Source organism: Drosophila navojoa, chromosome 3 (assembly GCF_054131105.1).
Source record: "Drosophila navojoa isolate 15081-1374.11 chromosome 3, UAZ_NAV_1.0, whole genome shotgun sequence".
NCBI lineage: Eukaryota > Metazoa > Arthropoda > Insecta > Diptera > Drosophilidae > Drosophila > Drosophila navojoa.
In genome coordinates, this window is record NC_142891.1 from 27,649,147 (window position 1) to 27,672,078 (window position 22,932).

A 22,932-nucleotide genomic window follows, 5' to 3' on the forward strand; every position below is an offset into this window, starting at 1 on the left:
GGCTCAGAAACCGGTTAGACTTATCAGCCGCACATCTTGAGGTAGGCAAACATTGTCCAAAGAGCTGATGAGACTGCAGATTAACGCCTGGCCTCAAAGTAAGCTATGCCTAATGGGGCGGATAGTTCTAATTGCCAATGTCTGTGCTCTGTGCCTGCTTGATTAACTTGTGGCTTCCATTTAACTTTGCTGTAAACTGTCGACGCCGAGGAAGCCAGTCAAATGGAAAGTGAAAAGATCTAGGGGGCAAGGAAAATGAGTACATGAAGCAAGTCTGCACACTCCACTCCACTCTCAATAAGACCTTGATAAGAATCGAGAGTTAATAATTAACGAATTACTTAGAATGTTCTTAGCAAAACCAAATGGAAATTTTTTAATCAAACAGTCGGTAAATAAATAAAAATTAAAATAATTTAAATAAAATTTATCATTAAAGAGAACATTATTATTTTTTTATATGCTCCGAAAGTTTTAGATTCTCTGCTTTCAAATAGACCAAAATAAAGTTTTAAAAAGTTTCCAACTGAGCGACTTTTTTTTATAAACTAACAAATCCCTCAGCTACACCGCAAAACAATTTCGCTGGATTTCAACTTTGGAGGAGTATAAATAAAATACGCGCTTATCTAAAATGGAATTTGTCTGGCGGTTTGGTCCATTGAGGATGTCTGCAAAGAGTTGGCAATACATTTGGCCATGTTGCTGTTGTTGTTTGTGTCTGTATTTAAGCCTTTTAATTTGTGTGCAATGCGATAAGGCGTTAATTATGCGGAAAATCAGGAAAAAAGGAGTCAGACACAGACAGAGACAGCAGATAGTGTGGCGGAAAGGGGAGGGAGAGCTGTAGAACAGCTGCAATTCCATATAAGTGCAACATTCGCAGACACTTAATTTAAGACATTTAATATTTGCTCGAGTTTTTATTTCATTGCTTTTATATGCAAGTCTAAATGATATTATTATTGTTTAACATTTATTTAATTTAAATAATTTTTTTATACAAATATTTAATTTGTATAAGAAAATTCATTTTTTGCAGTACAGCTTAAGTAATTATATATTAATATTTTGTTTCGCTATAAAGAATATATAATTTGATAATATATTTACTAATTTTATTATTATTATTATTTTTTTTTTTTTTTTGTGTTTTGTTTGCTTGTTTTTGACTATTTGATATGTATATTTACTTGATGTATTCTATTTTAAATTGTTATTATTTTTTTATATGCATTTTGTTTTTAATTTATTATAGTTAAATATTTAGTTATTTATAAATAATTTATTATGTTATTTTTCTGTTTTTGTTGCTATTTAGTCAAACAAAAGTCAAATTTACAATTTCTTTTATTTAATGAAGACTTGTTTGCTCATATATTTATATTAATTATGATTTGATTTGCTTCATTAATTTGTTTTCATTTAATATTTGTATTTATTTTTAACAACTCAACACACTTGGCATTTTTGGCACATCTGAGAAATCGCTTCACACAGTAATTTTGTTTAACATTTTGCCGCCTATTCCGGGCACGCTTTTATTTTGAAAACAAACAAAATGAACTTAAGAATCGCCGGCGAAACACGCGCGCATTTCTCTCACACGTTCCGCACTCGACGCGTTGCGTTCGCGAACTGAATTGAGCCGAGTGCAACATGTTGGCAGCTCGGCTCTTCGAGCATGTTCGATGCGCACAGCTGGCTGTCATATGCTCGGGTGGGGGTGGGTGGTGCAACTTGTCTGTGTTGTCATTTGTGCCGGCTATAAATAGTCGCTGCACTAACTAACCTCCCTCCCTTCAATCCGGCAATCTGTTGCAGCTGAAGTTCAATGCTCAGTCGTGGGGTCAACAACAACAACAAAAACAACCACAAAAGCAACAACAGCGAAGCCAACATCAGCTACAATTAAGTTAGCCAAAAGTTATTGGCCAAACAAATCGCTATAATTGAACCACAGTTTGCTGCTCCATGGCAATTATCTCAAATTATTTGCCACTTTTTTCTGCTTCTTCCATAATATGAATTAAGAAATGTCGCCAAGGAGACGTTGCAGCAACAACAACAACAACAACAACAACAGCTGGAAAATTGTTTAATAATTGCAACTTAAGTTTCTAATGGGGCATAACTCCACTTGATTGGTTCGAAACTCGTTTAGTTTGTGTTTTCATCTGATACCCTGTACTTGCTGAAAGCCATTAGAAATCTGGGTTTACTGCATATGTGGAAAATTATAAAGAAAGGGTATATTAGAATTGTGAATTGATATGAAACTGGCAGAAGAAAGCTGAATTTTATATAAAAAACGAAGACCAATGAAGTCCAATAGCGCTGAGACTGAGACTTGATTTTATGTTTGTTGATGTATTAACGTATATTTTGCACTAATGTTTTATCAAATCTAATGTAGGTGTTTTCCGATTGAAAAATGCATCAGTATTACTTTAGTGTATTAGATTTTAGTTCGCGCACAGGGTATTTGCTAGTCCAACTTGCTTAGCTTGTCTGCTCCAACTCGATTTAAGCCGCTTTACTTGAAACGCGCGCCAGCTCGCTCGCTGGCGATTTCTTTGCACTTGCCCGATTTACTAGTTTATGGAGCTGTTTTTTTGAAGTTTATTGCCGCCTGTCGAAATATGAGTCCAATTTACGTGATAGGCAATTGGAATTAGACAAACTAGTTGTAGGCTTACACTTTATAAACTAGGCTGAAGCCTCTTGAAGGCGCGCATGGGTGGTAATGAAAGTTGCTATATCGTAGATATAGCTATGAATACATATATACTTGGTTCCAAGAAAATTAAAACTAAAACCTCAAATACTAAAATCAATTTGTAAAGTAAATCAAAATTTATCAGAAAAACTTCCAGAACCTTAAGCTAAAGTTCGCGTCCCTCATTCGCACCAACAAATCGCAGTTCATTCAGCTTCAATAGACCACGAAATACAATTACAGAATATAAGCATGAATAAGAAACAAAAATTCCAAATTTATGTGAAATTCAATTATTGTCAAGAAATAAAACAGCTTTCGTCCCTCGACAGAGTACTTTAAGGTCCGTTAAAGAGCACATTCCCGAAAAAAAGACTGGAACTAGACCCAATAAATCTTTGTTTATACAAATCCAAAAAGCATGAAAGGCTTCCGAGCTCGAGCCATTCACATGCCACAGACGCATAAAAAAAGAAAGAAGGCAAAACAAATGCTAGACGGACGGACACACATGTAACTCTCCAGCTTGCGCTGGACCGCATCTATTGCCCGGCAACTACACAAACTACTAATGCCATTAAGCACACGCTCCCGCTCCCGCTCCCGCACTCCAGCCCAACTCCAACCCCTTCAGGCAACCCTCGCACAGTGCACAGCACTAAGCATGCATTTTATTGCCTTTTGTCGTACTGGCAGCCGGCGCACTTTATCATTTCAATGGCAGAGAATGTTGCTATGTTTACTTTTCATTTTATGCAGCTCCAGCTGACACGCCCACCGCCCACTACCCACTACCCACTGCCCACTGCCCACTTTGGCTGGCAATCTACACCCGGCTGTTCACTTGGCCGCTAGTCTATCCAATTGTCCAACAGATTGTCTATGCAAATATTTTTATTTGCTTCTTTCTTTATGCTACTAAAACACACAATAGCATCCGCTGTGAGTTGAGAGTTGATGCTTAGCTAATACCCTGTAAATGGGCAAAAATAATGACTCTTTGTTGAACCATCTTAGACTTGTGACTGACACCCTATGTAGGTTCTACATTTGCGTTATGCGATACAATTATTCATTGCAATAAAAGTCATTCAATGCGTTTTGCATTTTTTAAGCAAACTTTAAAGATTGAAACTCTCTACAGAGAGACATATATATTTTTGAGGAACTATAGAGTTTGTATTTATCTTTGATATAACTCTATTGTAGTTTCTGTTGAGATAGAGGATTATTTCTCGGCTTATTACATTTGACGAACTTTTGGTATACCCTTTGCAATCACTCCCATAACTACAGGGTATCAAAATGGTTCCAGCATAGCTGACAGCAGCACGTTTTTATCCAAGCGGAAATTAAATGTAGTCGGAGTTTTATGCGCATATTGTGCACATGTTGCCAATTTTTGTCGCCCACTGCCTGTGCCAGTCAATGGCTTAAATACTGATGGGGCTCAGTCAACAGTTTAATCAGCATCTAACAGTTCTTGAAAAGCCCATCCCAGGGGAGTTAATTACTAGAGTACTTAGCATATAATTATGAAACTGTTTCACCTGGCTTTCTCGTTCCCTCTTCTCAGCTCCTTCTCGTTCTCTCTCTTTCCCTCTCTCTCTGCATCCCTTCTATGCTGGCCTAAAGCAAATGCTAACCAGGGCCAGGGAAAACTTTTACCAATTCAATTTTCCTTTACGACCATTTTTCCAGCCACAACAACAACAACAACAAATTGGAGCGGGGAAAAGTAATCATCGTTGCAATTGTTTCACATTTTTCACGTTAGTCGAGATGAATGTTCGCTTTGATGATGAGGTAGAAATCAAGCCCCTCTGGCATGCCTGTAGACGACATTTTCGCCCCTTGTTAACCACTCGAATGCCATTTTCTTTGTTTGCCACTAGAAAAATATGACTAACTGCTGCCAACTGAAATCGAATGGCGAAGCTCTGCGCGTTGATTGAGCATTCTAAGGTTTTCCTTAAAGAGTTCTTGCTTTTGGGGGCTGGATATCTCAGCAACCCTTAGTTCCCGCTCAACGCGGTTTAAAGCTCCCCTTTGCAAATTTTTCAGGAGCCAACGCACAAAATATAATGTAGCTCTACATCCACTTCAGGAGAATGCGAAAAAATGTGTATTAAAGCCCGCGACGAGGCAGGATGAAAACCAAAACCCGGAAGCGAGCGACTGTCCGCAAAAACAAAAGCGAAAATGTCAAGCAGCGGGAAATATACAAATCTGGATACTGACTGTCTAATACTCTGCTCCAGCTGGGCAAGCAACACTTTATAATCGAACTGAATTCATGGACAGAATGAAATATTTTACCGTGTGACCATTCTCTTGCTCTTGCAAACAAAAGACCTTGGAATATTTTATAAAATTTAGATAAAAAGTAAATTTCGTAATTTTTGAGCAGTGTATCAAGGAAACGACCTCGCTAAACTGCAGTCCATACAGTTGGACCAGAATGATATCGAGAGACGGGCAAGCTGACAAGAGATGGAATGAGATGCATGTGCCTGAAACTGGGGATGTATTTCGAAATCAGGGCGGGTCTTAAGTGGGCTGACGCAACAGCGCGAGCAGTTGAAGGCCATTTATGGAGTCTTATTGAAAATATGTAATATATACTAAATAGAAAATAATATAAAATCAAGATAAAAACAAAAATACCAAGGATCTAATATCTGATATGCAAATGGAAAATTGCAAAAAAAACAAAAAGAATGCATATTAAGTGTTTTTAAAAGAATTTTTACTGTTTAATTTTGGTTTAGAATCCATTTATTTAGTAATGAATTAGGTGAGTATTATATAATGTTCAGTAAATGTAAATTCTTGTGTATTATTTTATAACAACATAATTGCACAAGACACTTGGAAATAGTACCGCATTTTGTTGTAAAAACAGCAATTGAATTAAGAAATATATAACATTTTAATTTTTACAGTGGCTCGAGGTTCTTTTAACTCTTATACCATAAACAAATTCAATTCTGAATTCGAGATTATTTTTAACTGTCAATATCTTAGGTTGCTCGTCGAACAAAATAATCTCATCAGAGTAGGTGTTTAGCAAGGGAGATTTGTGTAAATTGTGTTTAAGGGAATATAATCGTAACTTTCTTAGAATTCACTGTAGAAGGACATTATGAAGTTTGGAAAGACATTTGAGAGCCATTTGACACACGAATGGCGCCAGCAATACATGGACTATGCGGTGAGCTATCTACATCAATATTGCGTATCATCTGGATATAATTATCACCCCTATATAGGAGCTAGACGCCATGATACGCGACGCGGTGGTCAACGCGCCCGATAGGCAGGTTGCACGGGGCACCAGATATGTACGCGAGCAGGATTCTTCTGTTGATCCGGCAGTTGCGGAATACTACGAAAATTTCCAGCGCAATTTCTTTGCCGTTTGCCATCAAGAGCTGAGCCGCGTTGAGGACTTTTTCGCCCAGAAGTTGGCCGAGGCGCGTCGCAAGCTGGACGAGATCAAGATCCAGCTGACCGCAGTTATACGCACCTACAATGCGCGCCACATGGGCTATGTGTGCAGCGAGTTCTACTTGAGCCTGATCATGCTCCAGAACTTCCAGAGCCTCAACTACACGGCCTTTCGCAAAATATGCAAAAAGTACGACAAGCACATCAAGTCTGACAGAGGAGCGGCCTGGTTCAAGGAGTACGTCAGCCAGGCGCCCTTCAGCAAGGAAGAGGAACTGATGAAGATGATCACCGACGTAGAGAATCTCTACACGACCCATCTGACGCACGGAGACCGCACCAAGGCCATGGAAAAGCTGCGAGTGCCACCGTTGCGCCAGGTCTCGCCGCCCGCAAGGGTATTCATGGCCGGCATGATGCTGGGCCTGTTTGTAGTCAGCGCCATCGTTGTGCTCCTCTCGAGTAGGTCCGCCCAGACATCCAGCCCCTGTACCTAACCACCTCTCTCCCCCATCTCCCGCAGTGATCTATGCGACCAACAGCACGCTGCTCTACACGTTTGGCCGCATGTACCGGGGCCTGATCACCTGGGTGCTCTGCTGCTTCTACTTGGTAATCAATGTGTACGTTTGGCAGCGGGTGGGCATCAACCATGTGCTGATCTTTGAGCTGGACGCGCGCAAGCGAGTGCTGCCGGCGACGTTTCTGGAGCTGGCCAGCGCCATCGGTTACATCTGCACTCTGTCCATGCTCATGTTTCTGCACCACAAGGAGTTCGGCGTAGACGTTCCATACCACTTCCCCTTGATCCCTTTAGGGCTGCCGTTGCTGCTACTGATCAATCCAATACCCATGCTCCACTTGAAAGCGCGAATGTGGATCTTGCGCTGCTTTGGCAGAATCCTAGCTGCTCCCTTCTTCCATGTGCAGTTCGCCGACTTCTGGATCGCCGATCAACTCCTTTCGCTGGTTCAGTGTATTGTGGACAACTACCACCTGGTGCGTTTCTATTTTCGCTACTACATGAAATTGCCCAATGCTTTCGACTTCGAGCCGGACTTTATGGTTCCGATCATATGTTGCCTGCCGCCCTGGTTCCGCTTAGCCCAGTGCCTGAGACGATATTATGATAAGCACTATAAGCCGCATTTATGTTTCCTGAATGCTTGCAAATATTTCAGTAGCATCATTGTGGTCATCTTTTCCACAGTTGTAATGGAAACGAGTGGTACGTATATCCCTGCAAAATGTCCTGTACACGATGCATGAGGGTAAGGTGGTTTTTGCCAATGATGTACAGGGTATTTCGCAGTTGTTCATTCACTTAATTCATCAATCTCTTTTCATTGCAGATGAATATAGTAGCATGTTTGATAATCCGTGGATATGGCCGTATCTACTCTCGTCTCTCGTATCCGCCATCTATTTCTCAGTCTGGGATGTGATTTATGACTTTGGTCTGTTTCAAGTTTGGAAAGGTGAAAACATATTTCTGCGCAAGCATCTCGTGTATCGTAAGGTATAGATACAGCTTTCAAGAGTCGTCCTCACCTTAAGCTAACCAACATGATCCTAACAATATCCCCAGAGCTTTTACTACTTTGCCATCATAACGAACGTTCTGATTCGTTTCATCTGGGTCCTGGAGATATGTTTTATTTACTATAACGTTCTGTTGCCCCACGATTGCAAGACGATCGCCAGTTTCCTGGAGGTGAGCAGACGATTCATCTGGAACTATTTGCGCCTGGAGAACGAGCACTTGTTCAATGTGGGCAATTTCCGTGCTCACCGTGACATTTACCTACAGCCCATCGGAAAGTTCACTGAGGAGGACTCCAGAATCGACAAGAGCGTACAGACCGGCAAGCAATCGAGTTTCTAAGGCAACATCGCAAAATCAGCTACAATGTCCAAATTTGATTTCCTTTAAACTGATTGCTTGAATATTAGCTATGTTCTATTCAGCAACGAAATAAAATATAAATATGAAATATATTTGAAACATAATTGCTTTTTAATATGCCTTCAGCAACGTTATTGCAGTGGATCTCTTTCCTTCAGTCTTCCGGTTATAGATGAATAAAGTTAATCGAACAAACTGATGGTCTCAAATGACATCTCTTAGTTTGTCAGCAAATCTTCACTATAAACTGAATTACTTACTAGTGGTCTGCGACAAGTACTTCGATAGAATATTTCTCTTTGATGTCGCATCCTTCTACAGTTGAGTTATCACTCATCACAGAAACTACGAAATACAAGTTAAATCGATATGAAGCTCGACAAAACTTTTGAGAGTCATTTAACAAGTGAATGGCGTCAGCAATATGTCAACTATGAGGTTAGTACGCAACAGCAGGACCAGCGATTAAATGATCCGATCCGTAGTTAAATGATCCGATCTGACCACACAGGAGCTGAAGGACTTCTTGCACACCGCATTGGAAAATGCGCCGAACCCAAGGGACAAGGACGCATTTGATGTCTATTGTCAAAACTTTAATGACGAGTTCTATGCAAAGCTGACCACCGAGCTGAAGCGGGTGAATGAGTTCTTCGAATACAAAATGGCTGAGGCAAGGCGTAAGCATGCCACTCTGAAGGTGAAGCTGCTCTATATAAAGGGTAGAAGCGAAGCGAATGTTACGGGTGCCGTCAAAGGGCTTCCTCCGCTGGCCGATCAACCACGAAATCTGCGCAAACTGGATCGCGCCTATGCCGAGTTCTACTTCAGTCTGGTGTTACTCAACAATTACCAGCAGCTCAATTATGCGTGCTTTTTCAAACTGAGCCAAAAGTGCAGGAAGTACTTCCCTACCTCCAATGTACCTAGGTGGGTTCAGAACACTTTGGATGTCACGCCCTTAAATATCGACGGAGTTGAGTTGCGTGAAATGATTTCCGAAGTTGAGGACCTCTTCACCCAATACATAACAGACGGTGATCGTGGCAAGGCAATGGAAAAGCTTCGAGTTCCGCCCTTGGGTCAAACCACATCGACAGGCTACGTGTTCTCAGCGGGCGTATTCATGGGTCTCTTTATAGTCTCGATTGTAGTTTGTGTTATTTCTGGTAAGAAATCAGCCCTTTGAAGTTGCACCCATCTGCTGATTGACTGATGAACTTTTGTACTGAGTGTCGGTCTGCATCAGTCCTCATCTGACTACATTTCTCATGACTGGTAGATTTTCCTTAAAGCACTAGAAAGTCCTGGTTATCCTAGTTAATAGACATGAGTCTGGTAGACTAGAAAGTTGATTAACTGACGGAGGGATTGCTTTTCCTTCATGACTGATAGCTCGATCCAAGGACCAATTGACTTTCTATAGATTCATTGAGATGAAAACATGTTTAATCTTATATTATTTACCATACTTAAACTCGTTTACAGCTTATATCTTATTTAGCAACTCGAAACAGTTTTTCATCTTTACTCGGTTGTTTCGCGGCTCGTTCATCTTGATGCTCTATGGCTTCAGCGTGGTGGCAAACGTCTATGTGTGGCAGAGTGTGGGCATTAATCACGTGCTTATCTTCGATCTGAATCCTCGCAATCAGACAGAGTGTCTCAAGCTACTCAGCACAGCCAGCTTCTTTGGGTACGTCTGTGTGCTGGCCATGCTGCTATTCATCCACCACAAGGAGTTTGGCGTGAAGGATCCTTTCTATATTCCGCTAATTGGACTGGTGCTACCCCTGGCGCTGCTCATAAATCCAGTGCATATTATGAATTTTCCGACTCGTATGTGGATCTTGCAGTGTTTCGGACGCATTTTGGCAGCTCCGTTCTGTTATGTGCATTTTGCGGACTTTTGGATAGCCGATCAGCTGGGATCCCTGGTGCAGTGCTCAGTGGACTACTATGAGTTGATTCGCTTCTATGTGCGTTACTCGATGGGTAGAGAGGATACGTTCGATTTCGAGCCAGACGCTATGGTGTCCGTGCTGCGCTGCCTGCCCTCCTGGTTCCGGATGGCCCAATGCATAAAGCGCTACTGCGATAGTCCACTTCGGCCAGCTTCATACTTGGTCAATGCTTTCGCCTACGGCTCTACACTGCTCGTTGGCATCATCTCAACCGTTCAAATGGAGACGAGCGGTAAGTGGCCCAGCCATGCTCTCAGCAGAACTTTATTATTATTATCTCCCCATGCAGACAAGTACCAAAGCATCTTTGCGAATCCCTGGACTTGGGGCTACTTAGCTAGCACCCTCGTGTCGACCATATACTGTACGGCCTGGGACTTGCTGCAAGACTACGGCCTGTTCAAGATCTGGAGGGGCAAAAATATATTCCTTCGAAAACGCTTAATTTACCCCAAGGTAGGCTCGACTTGACTGCTCTGGCAATGCGCGCTTATTCTCGTCTTTGTTTACTTGCTGTAGTGGTTTTACTACTATGCCATCCTTGCGGATCTCTCGATACGTTTCTTCTGGGCGTTCGAGGTGTACTTGGTGTACAATGATCTTCTGCTGCCCAACAATATAAAGACGTTGTACAGCATTTGTGAGATCAAGCGACGTTTCATTTGGAACATTCTTCGATTGGAGAACGAGCACTTGTATAACTGCGGCAATTTCCGAGCAACGCGCGACATATACGTCTCGGCTCTGAGCTCGCGAGATGAATTGCTAGTCAAGAAGCTTTTGGATGAGTCGAAGCGTAATTCGGAAGCGCGTCGGGATAGTAATGCGACTAAAGTGACCCACAGTGACAGTCCTCCCAGTTAATTACTGTTCGCTCTGCCACGCCCACTTTGCCAATTCCGCCTCGTTTTCGAGCGCATTGACAATTGGGAGTCAATGAAGCGTGCAACGAGTCTGGGCGTCTAACAATGCGAATACTCTGTTTTCTTTCAACCCCCGCATAGCAAATTGAATAAAATTAATCTCACATTTACGAAATTAAAACCACAAATGGAATTATAAATTCAGCATGCAGGACGTGCTCTCCGCTGCGGAAAGACCAGAGGATGCTCGCACAGACAAATACCCTGTAGACGTATACTTGATATACTAGAAAAGTGACATGCAGTGAGATACCCCACTTGGTGTTTTCAGGGCAGCGATAAACTGAAGCCCGCAGGGCAACAAAAGTTAAGCCAGACAACAAGCGGGCGTACAAGGACACAGCTTTTTGGCCAAAACGAGCTGACAACTTGTGGTGTGGCTGGTCTGTCGTGAGAAGGAGCGAGAGATCCCTTTGTAGCCAGGACAACTGCAACAGCTAACTCCCTGATGGACCGCCCCCTGCCAGACGGGTTGCCTGCTTGCGTGCCTGTTGCCAGGTTTGATTTTTGTTTGGTTTGCGTCCTGTGCCTGGTCACGCATAAATGCATGCGAATTAGAGAGAACGCACGCACGTGGGAGCTTTACCTACCCCCCATTGCCATGGGTGAGGAGGGGAGGTCACCCCTTGGTAGCAGTGGAGTTAGTCCTTCGGCTTGGCTTGAGCTTAGCTCCTTGAACGTATGCATTGGAATTCACGCCCTCAGCTGCCGCATGTCAATTATGTGACCTCCCACGTCCCGTAGCATCGGGGGTTATTTTGAAGCCATTAAACTCCCCAGCCTCTCGACCCAGAGATCCTTCTTGGCTCCGTTACAAATGTTATAAATACATTTGGGAGCACATATTGTTGCAATGTCTGGCTCGCAATTTGCAGTTATAAATGGCAGCTTTCCGGCTCTAGCTCCCGCTCCTGCTCCAGCTACGGGGTGGAAATGTCATCAGCTGTTGCTGAAGTCTTCCGCCTCGAGAACGAGTCAAACAGCTTGCTTTCTCGCAATTTTTAGTTTAATTATATGCAACATGTTGCCCTGCTGGTGGCTGGCGGCTGGTGGCAAGTGCGGAAGGCAAATCAGTGCCAGCTACAGAAAACTTGCAAACTGTTGGCACAAAGTCGTGCGCGAGGCAGCTTTATAAAACGCCGTGCACCAGCTGCTCGACTTGTCGCTTGCCGTTAAAAATGCTTTTGAATTTCAGAAGTACATAGCTTCTCCCTCCACTAGATGAGCCCCCCTCTTGAGGGGTCCCATTGCCATTCGCTAATGGTTGGCTTGACATTTTTGGGGGTTGCTTTGGTACAGCTGAAACTTCCGCAGCAAGCTGGACAGCCCAGTGTTTCAGTGTCTAGGTCGCCAGACCGCAGACATTATAAACAACGCACAATGTATTCGGGAGCAGGAGCCGAATATTACCTATGGCCGAATATTAAATACACTTGCAAGTTGTGTTTGTACAAAGTGTGTGGCTTTGAGAGATATTTCGATTCGATTGTGCTAGCCCTATTTCTCATCTCTAACTATTCCTGATTATGATGCATATGATAATCTATCTCCCCTCTCAGCTTACCAATTGTTAATTTTATTGTGCCATTGTTAGGGTATTCACAGACCACGTTCAATCCCCTTTGCAGTGAAAGTTTTATGGCATTTGGAACTTTAAATGAACTTGCCGCATTGTTGTCATCGTCCTGCCGTCCTGTCCTGTGTCCTGTAGCCCCGCTCGTGTTTTTCCCTGTTGCCTACCACAAACTAGGCGCAAGGACGACCATAAAAATCCAGTGTAATTTATTTGTCTGCTAGTCAACGCGCCCCTCAACCAAAAAATAACACTGCCAACATTTCCGTTACGCATTTAAATTTCATAGTCAGTGAAAGTCATCAACACATGGCGGCACAGAGTGGGAAGTATGGAGGCCGATTGCCAGACCTCGAAACGAGAGTTAAACGGCGAATGGTCCGTCCCCATTTCTCTATCCGCATTTTTGGTAGCACAACAAAAGCTTCCGTTTCCTGTCTGCTCTGCTGGGATTTCCCCGAGGGTTGCAAACACAAGAAAACTCCCGAGACGCAGACGACGGCAACTCTCTCTCTCTCTCTTTCTTTCTCGCACTCTCGCTTCACATGGGGCTTTCCTCGACCAAATATAAAGTTTTCTAATTTTCCATTCTCGTGTTTTGAATTTTTCAGCTTTTCAAGAGCTCATACACTCGCACACAGATTGTCCTCTTATAGTATGCCAATTTTGTTTGCTTAGTGTCTCTGCCTCGGAACGGAATTCGAAGCATGGGGCTCCTTTTTTACGACTTGGGGACAGATGTTGGCGGAGGGAGTGAGCTGAATCGCCTGTAATTTCCGGCAAACAAACCAATAAATCATATTAAACTTGCTTGGAATTTATTTTTTACCAGGTGAAGTCTTGCCGGAAGTCTTATGGCGGTGTAAGCCAAATACATCGGAAATCTGCGACATTTCCATTTGATATGAGTTCGCTTTGAGGTCGAACTACGACCAAGGATGAGCTCGCCACTGCGCGGGCAAAATGATGTTTGGCATTTCAGCAAATCCGCTATAACGGATGCACAGCTGGGGGGAATGCTATTTAATACACATATATATAATGGCATATACATATATAAGCCTAAAAGTTCAGAATTCCGTGTTTTATTGAGATTCCTTAGAATCTACGAGTTAATTTTGGCTCAAATTCGAGTATTATTCATCAGAGCCAGCATATGTATGTAAAGATATCACAGCAACGAACGCTAGGAACGGAGGCTTATCATATGTTAAGTTAGCATATGTAAAGCTTGCATAGTTTAACATTGTCTCAAATCTGTTCCAAATTTGCTGTTAAAATGTAGACAATCGACTATTTTACATAAACTAGTGAGTCCAAAAAATTTCTATTTGAAATTCCTCTCTGTAATCTTAGCAGAGCTGCTGTTAACTCAGCATTCGTTAACAGGTGGAGCAATCTTCGTTAAGTTGATAGTTGAGACACCAACCAGATGCGCTAACACTTTCGTCGAGTAGTCAACTCATTTAGCGAAGACGCAAACCGTAGCGTCGAAGCCAGACAAATACTGACTGCTATGTGGCACACTGTTAACACTGGCTGTTACATTTTGAATTTCAAACTCATAAAAATGTTACCAAAAACCAAAAATATATTAAATATGTACATATATTTATTTGCTGCACTTACCGATTCACCATCTCATTGCCGTTCTCTAAGGATTGAGCCAGCTGCTGTGGCGTTTGTTGTTGCTTGTTTTGCTGCTGCTGCTCCTGCTGTTGTTTCCTGTCCAGCGAATTGTTGGCAGTCGCTGCTCTCAGACTGCCGCCCAGGCCAATGCCCAGTACAGAGCCTCCACCAATTGAGCCAGCTGCACCACTTGCACCAACTGCGCAGCCAACACCAATGGACTTCGTCTGCTTCGCCTGCTGCTTATACCGGCTCAATGCAAAGAACAGCGCAAGGACAGCCTTGAGGCGACCCGCGCAGATGTCGTTCGTCGTGATGTTGTCCAAGCCGCCCACCGATTGACTCCGCAGCACGTGCAGGCACGAATTCACGTTGTCGTACTGCAAGCAGAGACCAAACACAAATGAGTTCAGAAGCGCCTTGAGTGGCTGCATTTAAAGCGTAAATGCAAGCGATCAACTACACTGAGAGAAATCAATTGAGCGATTCATAGACTTATAACAGATGGAAAATAAAACACAAACTAAAAGATTGCAAATAAAATATAATTAAAAAATATATATATATATACGAATATACATACGTTTATTTGCAGAAATATTTAAATATTCAGTTAACAGAAACGAATTCATTTCATTATTTCAAATGCTACAGCAATTATATATCAATTCATTATAGTCCCTGACCTCAAGTATTTGGTGCCAAACTTTGCCTCAATTGAAAAACGCTCAGTTATATTAGATTACAAGTATAATTTGAATATTAAAATTTACTTGGGTAAGAAATTTTCATTTTCTTGGAGCAATTAAATGAACCTAATTCTAGATTGATCTCTGTTTGATCGCTTTGCCTTTCGCATCCCGCTCAACTCGAAGACTGTTTTTCCCAGTGCATTTAATCCGCGCTGCAATTCGATGAGTCACAGGGCCCGCCTAAGCCCGTCTAATATATATGTAAATGCTAGTAAATCCTAGCGCCAGTTTATCTCGCTCAGCTCAGCTCTAAGCGCCATTAACGCAACGATGTCGTGATTTTTTGACAGCTCTAAACGTGGCCCGAACTTGACTTACAAATGGCTGTTTTATTGTTAATTTGCTTGAACGTCGTTTTAACTGCTTCACGCACAGCACAGCACGCACCAAGCGGAGGGACCAAACGGACCGCCCAACTCGAAGGCCGCCATCTAGTAGAACCCGAAACCCCGAACCCAAGCAGGGAACGGAAAGAATTGACATTAAGATAAAGTGCTCAGACGTCAACGACTGTAAAACTCTATGGCGCAGCTCGTGTGTCAAACCGAAAGCATGCGAAGCCAATCAAAAGTAGCGGAAGGCAATGCGCTCCCAGATGCTCTACCTAATAGATAACATGGGAAGCTGCACTCAAACGGTGTATCCATACGTAATATATGCAGAGACTTTGGTAGTTTCCAGATCAGTGTTACGGCTATGCGTTTCTGGTTGCTGTTAACTCAACAAATGATAAATAAATAACGTGGGTTGTTTTTAGTAGGGATCAGAGTTTGCAAATGAGAACACATTCATGACAGCTTCTCTTAGGAAATATTTAAGAGTGCAGATTGATTTGCCAGTCTAAGCGATAGAGATTAAACTAAGCAACTAAGTAAAATATTAAAACACAATACATTCTCCATTCAACAGTAAAATTTGACTAAAAGTGAGTATGAAACGATCACTTATTTCAGTTTACATTCATAAAATAATTTAGTAATTAATGTAACTATTATTTAGAGCTAATTCCTGTGCTATTTCAAAGCTAATATACCCCATTCACGAATTGCACATGTAGAGCATAGAAAAATCTATAAAAAATTGTCAGCACGCTCTCGCAGAGTGCACAATTTGTCTTTTGTTTGTTTTTTAGCATTTTATTATATATATATATATATGTACATATATTATTATTTATTTTGTTTTTATTTTCGTAGTCCGTCGCATTTCTTGTTGTTGTTGTTGTGGACTGCTGTCGTCGTGGACGTCGTCATAGCAGTTGTTACAATTTAAAATAACCATAAAAAAAGCAAGCAGCAGCAGCAACAAGAACAATAAGAAGTCGAAAAATCAAACTGACAACTGACATGACAGCAGACAAATGACAAACGTCTGCCCGCCTGTGTGCACTCAATTTGTTCGGCTGCATTTGCGAACTCTGCTCGAAATTCGAGTGCCCATCGAGCGGAAAAGCAGAGAAAAACTAGGAAACTTCAAGTTGGACTTAGATGACGGCAAACTTTATAATAACTATTCGCATAGATACAATTGCGAATCGGCAAAACTTTTGACTTTTGCCGATACCGTAGCCAAAGCCAAAGCCAAGTTCAAGTTCAATTTGAAGGGGGCCACCCTGAAGTGGGCGTGGCACAGCTGACAGACACATTGAACTATGCGAGCGAATGCTGTCAACGTTTATTTTTGGCAAACGCTCAATTTGCAGCATTATAAATTGAGACAATAAATTTAAATTAATTTCGTGCGGCGCGCGCGCTGCCTCCAAAGAAAGTTTTTCTGAATGGGGTCCAAAATTGTAAGGAACAAAGGAAGGGGGGAGACGACTTGTGGCAGAGTCTTGCAGTTGGCCAACAAGTTGCCAGCACACACAATCGATAGATAAATGCTGTCGAGTGCACGTTTAACAGCTGCACTGAGCGAAAACTGCAGTAAGAAAACAAAGAACTTGAAGAAATCTTGTAAATTTTTGATATAGCACTAAACTGATTTTCAGCTACAGAATAACGATTCTTCATTCATTAGCAGCATAAATACAATTTTATTGTTCTATCAATAGGAATTCTTAATGGCTTCCATAAAAGCCAAAAGACAGCGAACGTGCGGCAAACCTTTTCATATACGTAGATAAGGTGGAATCGTAGTTGCCGTTGGCTTTTCAGCAGCTAAACGCTCGGGAAGCAGCTCTTGAATGATTCTCATCAATCATTCTAAGTGTACTGAGCATTCCCACTTGACCTGGCTGAAGTTCAAATGCGTTACAAGTGTAGCTTATTATAGATAAGCGCAAAGATGGTAGAGAGATGGAAGAAAATGGAAAAAATGCTTTAAAAATAAAAAATAGTTTTCAATTAAGGTCAGCTCTGAGACTAAGGCTGAGATCTGGATATATTGTACATATAAATACACAAAGATAATATGAACAATAGATAAAGATACCCTGCTCATACATAATTTCAAATATTTATTGCTCATTAAAATTATTAACCAATAAATCTGATTTCACTTTGAATTTAATAGCGATAATGTATGAATGCCAAATATTTGCAGTAAATATACCCTGAGATTACAATTCCAACTTAGTTCAGCTATCTATATGATTAACCAAAATTATAACAATCTTCAGATTTATGGTAAGCGTATCAATACTCTTTCCACACAGTTGTTTTTGTGTATTCCTGTTTCATATTCATATTTTATTCAATGTATTTTTGGAACAAACTCCTTAGTCATGATGTATTATGCAACGCATTTGAAACTGGAAACGTTCACGACAGTGCATAATGCACGACAATTCAAGATAATGGACAAAGCCCAATCATGCATGAGCTCCAATAACCAATGAGAATATTGATTAAAGAAAAGGATACCTCGATGTGATGTGCTATGAGTGCCAAAGAAACTATCAAAAACTTATGTTTGATTATAAGCAAACATATTATTATTATATTCCTTCCGATCTATGATCATAAATCGAAGCGACAGTAGTTCACTGCGAACGAATTCGCCTAGATCGTAGTAGCAATACGATCACTAAATTACACGGAAAATGTTTCAAAGTAAGGGAAAATAATTACATTTACTTTCTTATTTGTTATTTAGTTTATTTTACTTGCATTTATTTAGTTATTATTATGTCCAGTACCTAATGCCTTCGACTTCTTTTTTGTGCTTTTGTTATTTTATGCGCATTTATTGTTGTATTAATACACACTAAACTTATTGCTCTCTTCTCTTTGAGCACCTGACTCCGTAGCTGATTGATCTCTCCGTGTTTTGTCAGCTGCTTCCAATGCAAACTGATCAAATCATTAACCTCAGTGTGTGTTGCATTCAAAATGTTTGTTTTGGCCCAGTTAATCACCCTTCTTCCCCCCACACACACTCACTCACACACACACACAGTCGATCAATCAGTGCCGCGCTGACAGCTGCAAGTGTCAAACGGAGCGCTGCACTTCATTCCCAATTCGAAAACTACACAGAGTCAACTCACACAGACATTGCAGACATTGCATTGAGCAATTGCAGTCACAACCTCCAATCACTCGGAAGAGACTGGAACAAAGAGAGAGAGAGAGAGAGAGGCAGGCTGGGAGGGTTGGGGACCATTTCGGCAAGAGCTGCGCTTACGTAATGCACAAAAGTCAAGCGGGCCACAATAGACGTCAGCCACGAGTTGCCACATATGGCACAAGACGCAAATATACAAAGCTACCAAGATACACAGATATGCAGTGACGGCGATATCAAGACACTCAGATACTCAGATACTCGCCCGCAGATACATTTGCCCAGCACTTGCGGCTCGACTTGACTCGACTCGCCTTGACTCGGCTCGAAGCGCAGCTGTTGCATCCACAGGAGCTGCGGCAACCGCAAGCCGTAAAGCGATACCAGCCGAAAAGATGCCACCAAAGCGCAAGTGAATAAATGTAACTGAATGAGGCGAAAGAAAGAAGCGCATAAGTTAATCAATTTGTATAGTTAAAAAAAAAAAAAAAAACATAAATAGTATAATATATAAATTTATATTTTTTTGATTTTTCGAATTCACTTTTAAAACAATAAATTGTATTCACATTCTAGTTTTTTATCCACCTCTATCACACGGTTCTCTAGTTGCATAATACCCTTTCTTATACAGGGAATATAGAGCATTTTCCATAGAGCAAAAGTGAAGGCTGCCAAAAATAAATATGAATTGTGAAAATAAATGCAAATAGCGTTGTTCGCTTTAACGATGTCAATTGCAATGCGAGCGCATCTTATCAATACAAGCTGCGAACAGTGTGCACAGTGGTCATACAATCGAAAGCAAACATTAAATGACCTCAATCTAAGAAATTCTTTGCATAATAATCCAAATAACTCAAATTAAGTATAACACATACCTGCGGGGGAGTAGCTAAGATTTCAAGCAAAATATTTAATATAAAGAGAAATATTATTTGATCTAGTTAGGAGTTTCCTATGAAGAATTCCTGATTGAATCTATCTATTATTCAAAATATTCAGTAATTGGGAGAGCATGATAAGGACGTTCATAATTAATTTCGAGTCTGTAGCTTTTATTGTCTAAAAGTTATCCCACATTTAAGCACTGCTGCATAAATGGAATTTCAAATCTCTGGCTTATGAGATGGAAAAGTTCATACGAACAGGCAGGCGGAGTCTGCATTCTCGGCTCAGCGCCACGCCCCAACTACCTAATACATTATGAAAAAACCCTTAGATCATGAGCTTTCATTGTGAATGAGTTTCATCTACAATAAGAAATAATATCCTGCTTTCTTTTGGCCCAGGGTTTCATTGTATTTTTAACCACGGTAACATTATGACAGCGAGCACAGGCGATTCCCACGCTCTCAGCACGAAATGAAGATAGCAAACAGCAACCGACGTTTGCAGGACACTCACAGATACACACACATGCATACACCCTATCCTTGGGGACAAGCGTAGGATGGAGCTGTGGCGCTGACGTCTCTGTCGACGTCACTGCCTTTATTGACATTCTTGTGCGAATCGCTTCGATTTTCTATCATTGTGTTTGTGTGCCAAGCGCACAGAATTTCCGAATGCTCAGCGCATTGTTGGTGGTCAGTCAGCATCCATGGCAACTGCTACACCTTACACAGCCACCCCCTTCACCCTCTTCTCCCCCTCCCCTCTTTCCATTGATGACCATTCTCATACAGGTTCTTCCATTCAGTTTAATGCGCTGCAAATTTATCGCAAATGCATTGCGCTCTCTCGTTCTGCGGCTTTTGTGCAGTGCTCGCCCCTCCCAGCGACGCCTCTGGCAGCCCGTAGGATTAAGTGCGGTCAAACAAAGAAGGCATCGAAGGACACACACGGCACACAAGGCACACGACCGAAGCTTTTGTTAATGCTGCTAAAGAGTTGACCGTGCGATCTTAGCGCATCGCCCTGGCCACATATGACATTTTATTTATGCAATGCGCTCTATATATAAATACATGTATATATATATGTGTATGCGTATATATTATTGTATATCAATTTAATTTCGTTTGATTTATAGACACTTTAAAGCAACGCCCATAAATCAACGTAGGCGTCGTCTCACCATACTTATTTTTTTGTATCGGTGTCTGGGCCAGAACCTGTGCCAAGCCTCTTTTTAATTAACCGCTGGCAGCACACCAACATAAAAGTATGATAAGAATTAAATATTTTTCGTTATTTATAAATGCGCTGCTTCAATCAGTGACAAATGCAGGTATTTATGCTCTTTTTCTGGCTCTGCGGCATGGCAGGTGTGTGAACATGAAAATTGAGACATTTTGGAATTTAAATATTAAAGATTCCTAATTATCTAACTGTTTTTTAAAAGACTTGTGATTGCCTATCTTATTATCAGCATGATTTCAATATCTTGCTGATCTCGTTGACTCACATCCCAAATAGTTCATTAAACACTTTTAAAGATCCTGAGATAAGGGAACATTTCTATACATTCATATTTTATAATTAGAGGTTTACTTTTATTATTTTTAAACTTTATTAATATTTTTTATCAAACCTTTTCAGTTATAATGTGTTATTACTATTATTATTTATTATTGTTGGTTTCTTAATTTATATTATATATTGATATTATTTAACCTTATGAAAGTTTCACAATTTTTAACATTGTAGTAAAATATAATTCAATTAATGATAAATTTCTAAAATATTTATATATTTTACATTAATTTTTTATTATTATTTACGACTTGAGGCATCTATTGCTAAGATCAATTCTTGAGAGCGCCAGATATTGGCTTTCTACGCTTCAAATGACTCTTCACATTGTTCGCATTGTGAGACGTTACCCTGGGCAACTTTTACTCTTCGCTCTTAATTAAAGGCACACGTCTGATGCATTCTCCAACAAATTAGCAACTAATTAAAAGCTCAAACCCAGACGTATGTGGGGCAGCGCAGGCAGGAGGCGAGCAAGACTCCGGCAGAGACAAGAGGCACTCACAGATGCCCTCAAGTTGTGCCTTTGAGTTTTCGCATTCGACGTGCCATTTGAAAATCAATAACCAAAATCCACAAATTCTTCAAATCACTCAAAATGAGAAAATTCCAGGGCGATAATCACAGACGAGTGCAGCAGACGTGCACAAAGGGCCAGTACTGAGGCGCATGGCAGGAAAGGCGAGTGAGCGGGAGGAGCGGCGGGAGGACCCCAACGAAATGGCAAAACAATTTCAATAATTTCAAGTGTCCTCTCGTGGCCGTGTCCGGCAGGAGCAAGTCAGTCACACAGCCAGACAATCGTCGATTGGCGAGTCACGATAAGAAATTGAAAATGCAATTGCCAAAGTCCGATTCGCAGCTCGGATGGCAATTATTAGAGAAGCGGTGCGGTAGAGCGGTGCCTGTAAATTCAATTTACGAATGGCTGCAAGTGCAACACGCGCGCTGCCCAGGCGAAAATAAAGTTGCTCCAGCAGGGCCCCAAAGAGCGGAAAAGAAACTGAAATAAGTAGAAGGAAATCGGATTTGATTGAAGCGAGGAAATGTAATTGAAAGCCTTGAGCATATGTGTGGCTAACAAGTGGAGGGAATGTCAAAAGTTTTTCAAAGAGTCCGCTCAGGCGTCAAATGGAAATATCCCGTTTGAGCACACTTTAGGTTGGAATAAGTGTCAATAGAGATATAGCCCTCCGAGCACCATATACAAAACAATTACCGTTGTACAAGTATTTCGAATCGAGAACGAAACTAAACCTGGAATGCGAAAAGTTTCTCAATGAATCCACTCGAATAGAGCGTATTGAAAGCGTATTGAAGTGTCAACTGTGAAATGAACAGTCGGAATAAACAGCTAACACTCCAAGAGTATTTATAATATTCTACTGTGTCAAATTCCTTCACATTGAATAAGTGTTGATATACATATGAATGAATAGTTAAGCAATCTATAAATCAACTTTACAATTCAATTGTTTTATGTATCTTCTGATACAACTAAGCATTCGACTGCATTTTTGACAGCTAGATTAATACAATAGAAGCTCTACAAAATTATGTTCACTTTAAAATGAAACCTTAAAGATTTCTAAAACACTAAAGATCTAAGGAATCGGCAAGAAAGTCATTTTCATTTAGTTACAAAAAAAAGCAGCCGTAAATCAAGTTTCCTGGGATGGCTTTTTGCTTTTTATTCACTCGATAAACTCAATCAATACAGGGATTGTCTGCTGCTTTACTATAGCTTCGCAGCCAGCCTATGCGCCCGCCCCCTCCGAGTGCCATTCAGATGTCGTTTCTCAGCTCTACTTTGTACTTTGTGCTACGCCGTGTCGAAATATTTAGTAAGATTTCTGCGCACACTTTGTGCTCGTAATTGTAGCTACTTTTGCAGGGGCTTCCCCGCCCTCCGCCCACTCAGGCCCTCTCGGTTGCTTTGGCAACATCCATTGGCAAAGTGCGTGCGCCGCGACGCATTAAATTGATTGCTATCAAAATTTTATTGAACGTCTTGAGGCAGACCCCAAAGCT

The 22,932-nt window shown here is 41.2% G+C and overlaps 3 protein-coding genes across 9 annotated transcripts in view; 2 read left to right on the forward strand and 1 right to left on the reverse strand.

The window, feature by feature from the left end:
- sick (sickie) overlaps nt 1-22,932 on the reverse strand; it is a 274,376-nt gene that overhangs the window by 89,151 nt on the left and 162,293 nt on the right. For all 7 annotated transcript variants that reach the window (XM_089258234.1, XM_089258232.1, XM_089258230.1 and 4 more), the window contains one exon: nt 14,165-14,544. In XM_089258234.1, the coding sequence (XP_089114360.1) occupies nt 14,165-14,544 (380 nt within the window). The remainder of the gene's footprint in view (nt 1-14,164; nt 14,545-22,932) is intronic.
- Nucleotides 5,754-8,143, forward strand: LOC108649516 (solute carrier family 53 member 1). The gene is made up of 5 exons (XM_030385969.2): nt 5,754-5,933; nt 5,992-6,631; nt 6,693-7,397; nt 7,522-7,688; nt 7,758-8,143. The coding sequence occupies exons 1-5, from the start codon at nt 5,865-5,867 to the stop codon at nt 8,052-8,054; spliced, it is 1,878 nt and encodes a 625-aa protein (XP_030241829.1). The 5' UTR covers nt 5,754-5,864; the 3' UTR covers nt 8,055-8,143.
- On the forward strand, nt 8,351-11,083 carry LOC115563259 (solute carrier family 53 member 1). Its single transcript, XM_030385968.2, has 5 exons — nt 8,351-8,513; nt 8,587-9,244; nt 9,564-10,271; nt 10,329-10,495; nt 10,559-11,083. The coding sequence occupies exons 1-5, from the start codon at nt 8,445-8,447 to the stop codon at nt 10,901-10,903; spliced, it is 1,947 nt and encodes a 648-aa protein (XP_030241828.1). The 5' UTR covers nt 8,351-8,444; the 3' UTR covers nt 10,904-11,083.

What these genes read in the sequence shown, in the direction of transcription:
- LOC108649516 (XM_030385969.2), top strand. Translation starts at nt 5,865, where the DNA reads ATGAAGTTTGGAAAGACATTTGAGAGCCATTTGACACACGAATGGCGC. An exon ending in AGCAATACATGGACTATGCG is followed by an intron (nt 5,934 to 5,991) that starts GTGAGCTATCTA and finishes ACCCCTATATAG; the next exon opens with GAGCTAGACGCCATGATACG. An exon ending in AGTTGTAATGGAAACGAGTG is followed by an intron (nt 7,398 to 7,521) that starts GTACGTATATCC and finishes TTTTCATTGCAG; the next exon opens with ATGAATATAGTAGCATGTTT.
- LOC115563259 (XM_030385968.2), top strand. Translation starts at nt 8,445, where the DNA reads ATGAAGCTCGACAAAACTTTTGAGAGTCATTTAACAAGTGAATGGCGT. An exon ending in CGTTCAAATGGAGACGAGCG is followed by an intron (nt 10,272 to 10,328) that starts GTAAGTGGCCCA and finishes CTCCCCATGCAG; the next exon opens with ACAAGTACCAAAGCATCTTT. An exon ending in AACGCTTAATTTACCCCAAG is followed by an intron (nt 10,496 to 10,558) that starts GTAGGCTCGACT and finishes TACTTGCTGTAG; the next exon opens with TGGTTTTACTACTATGCCAT.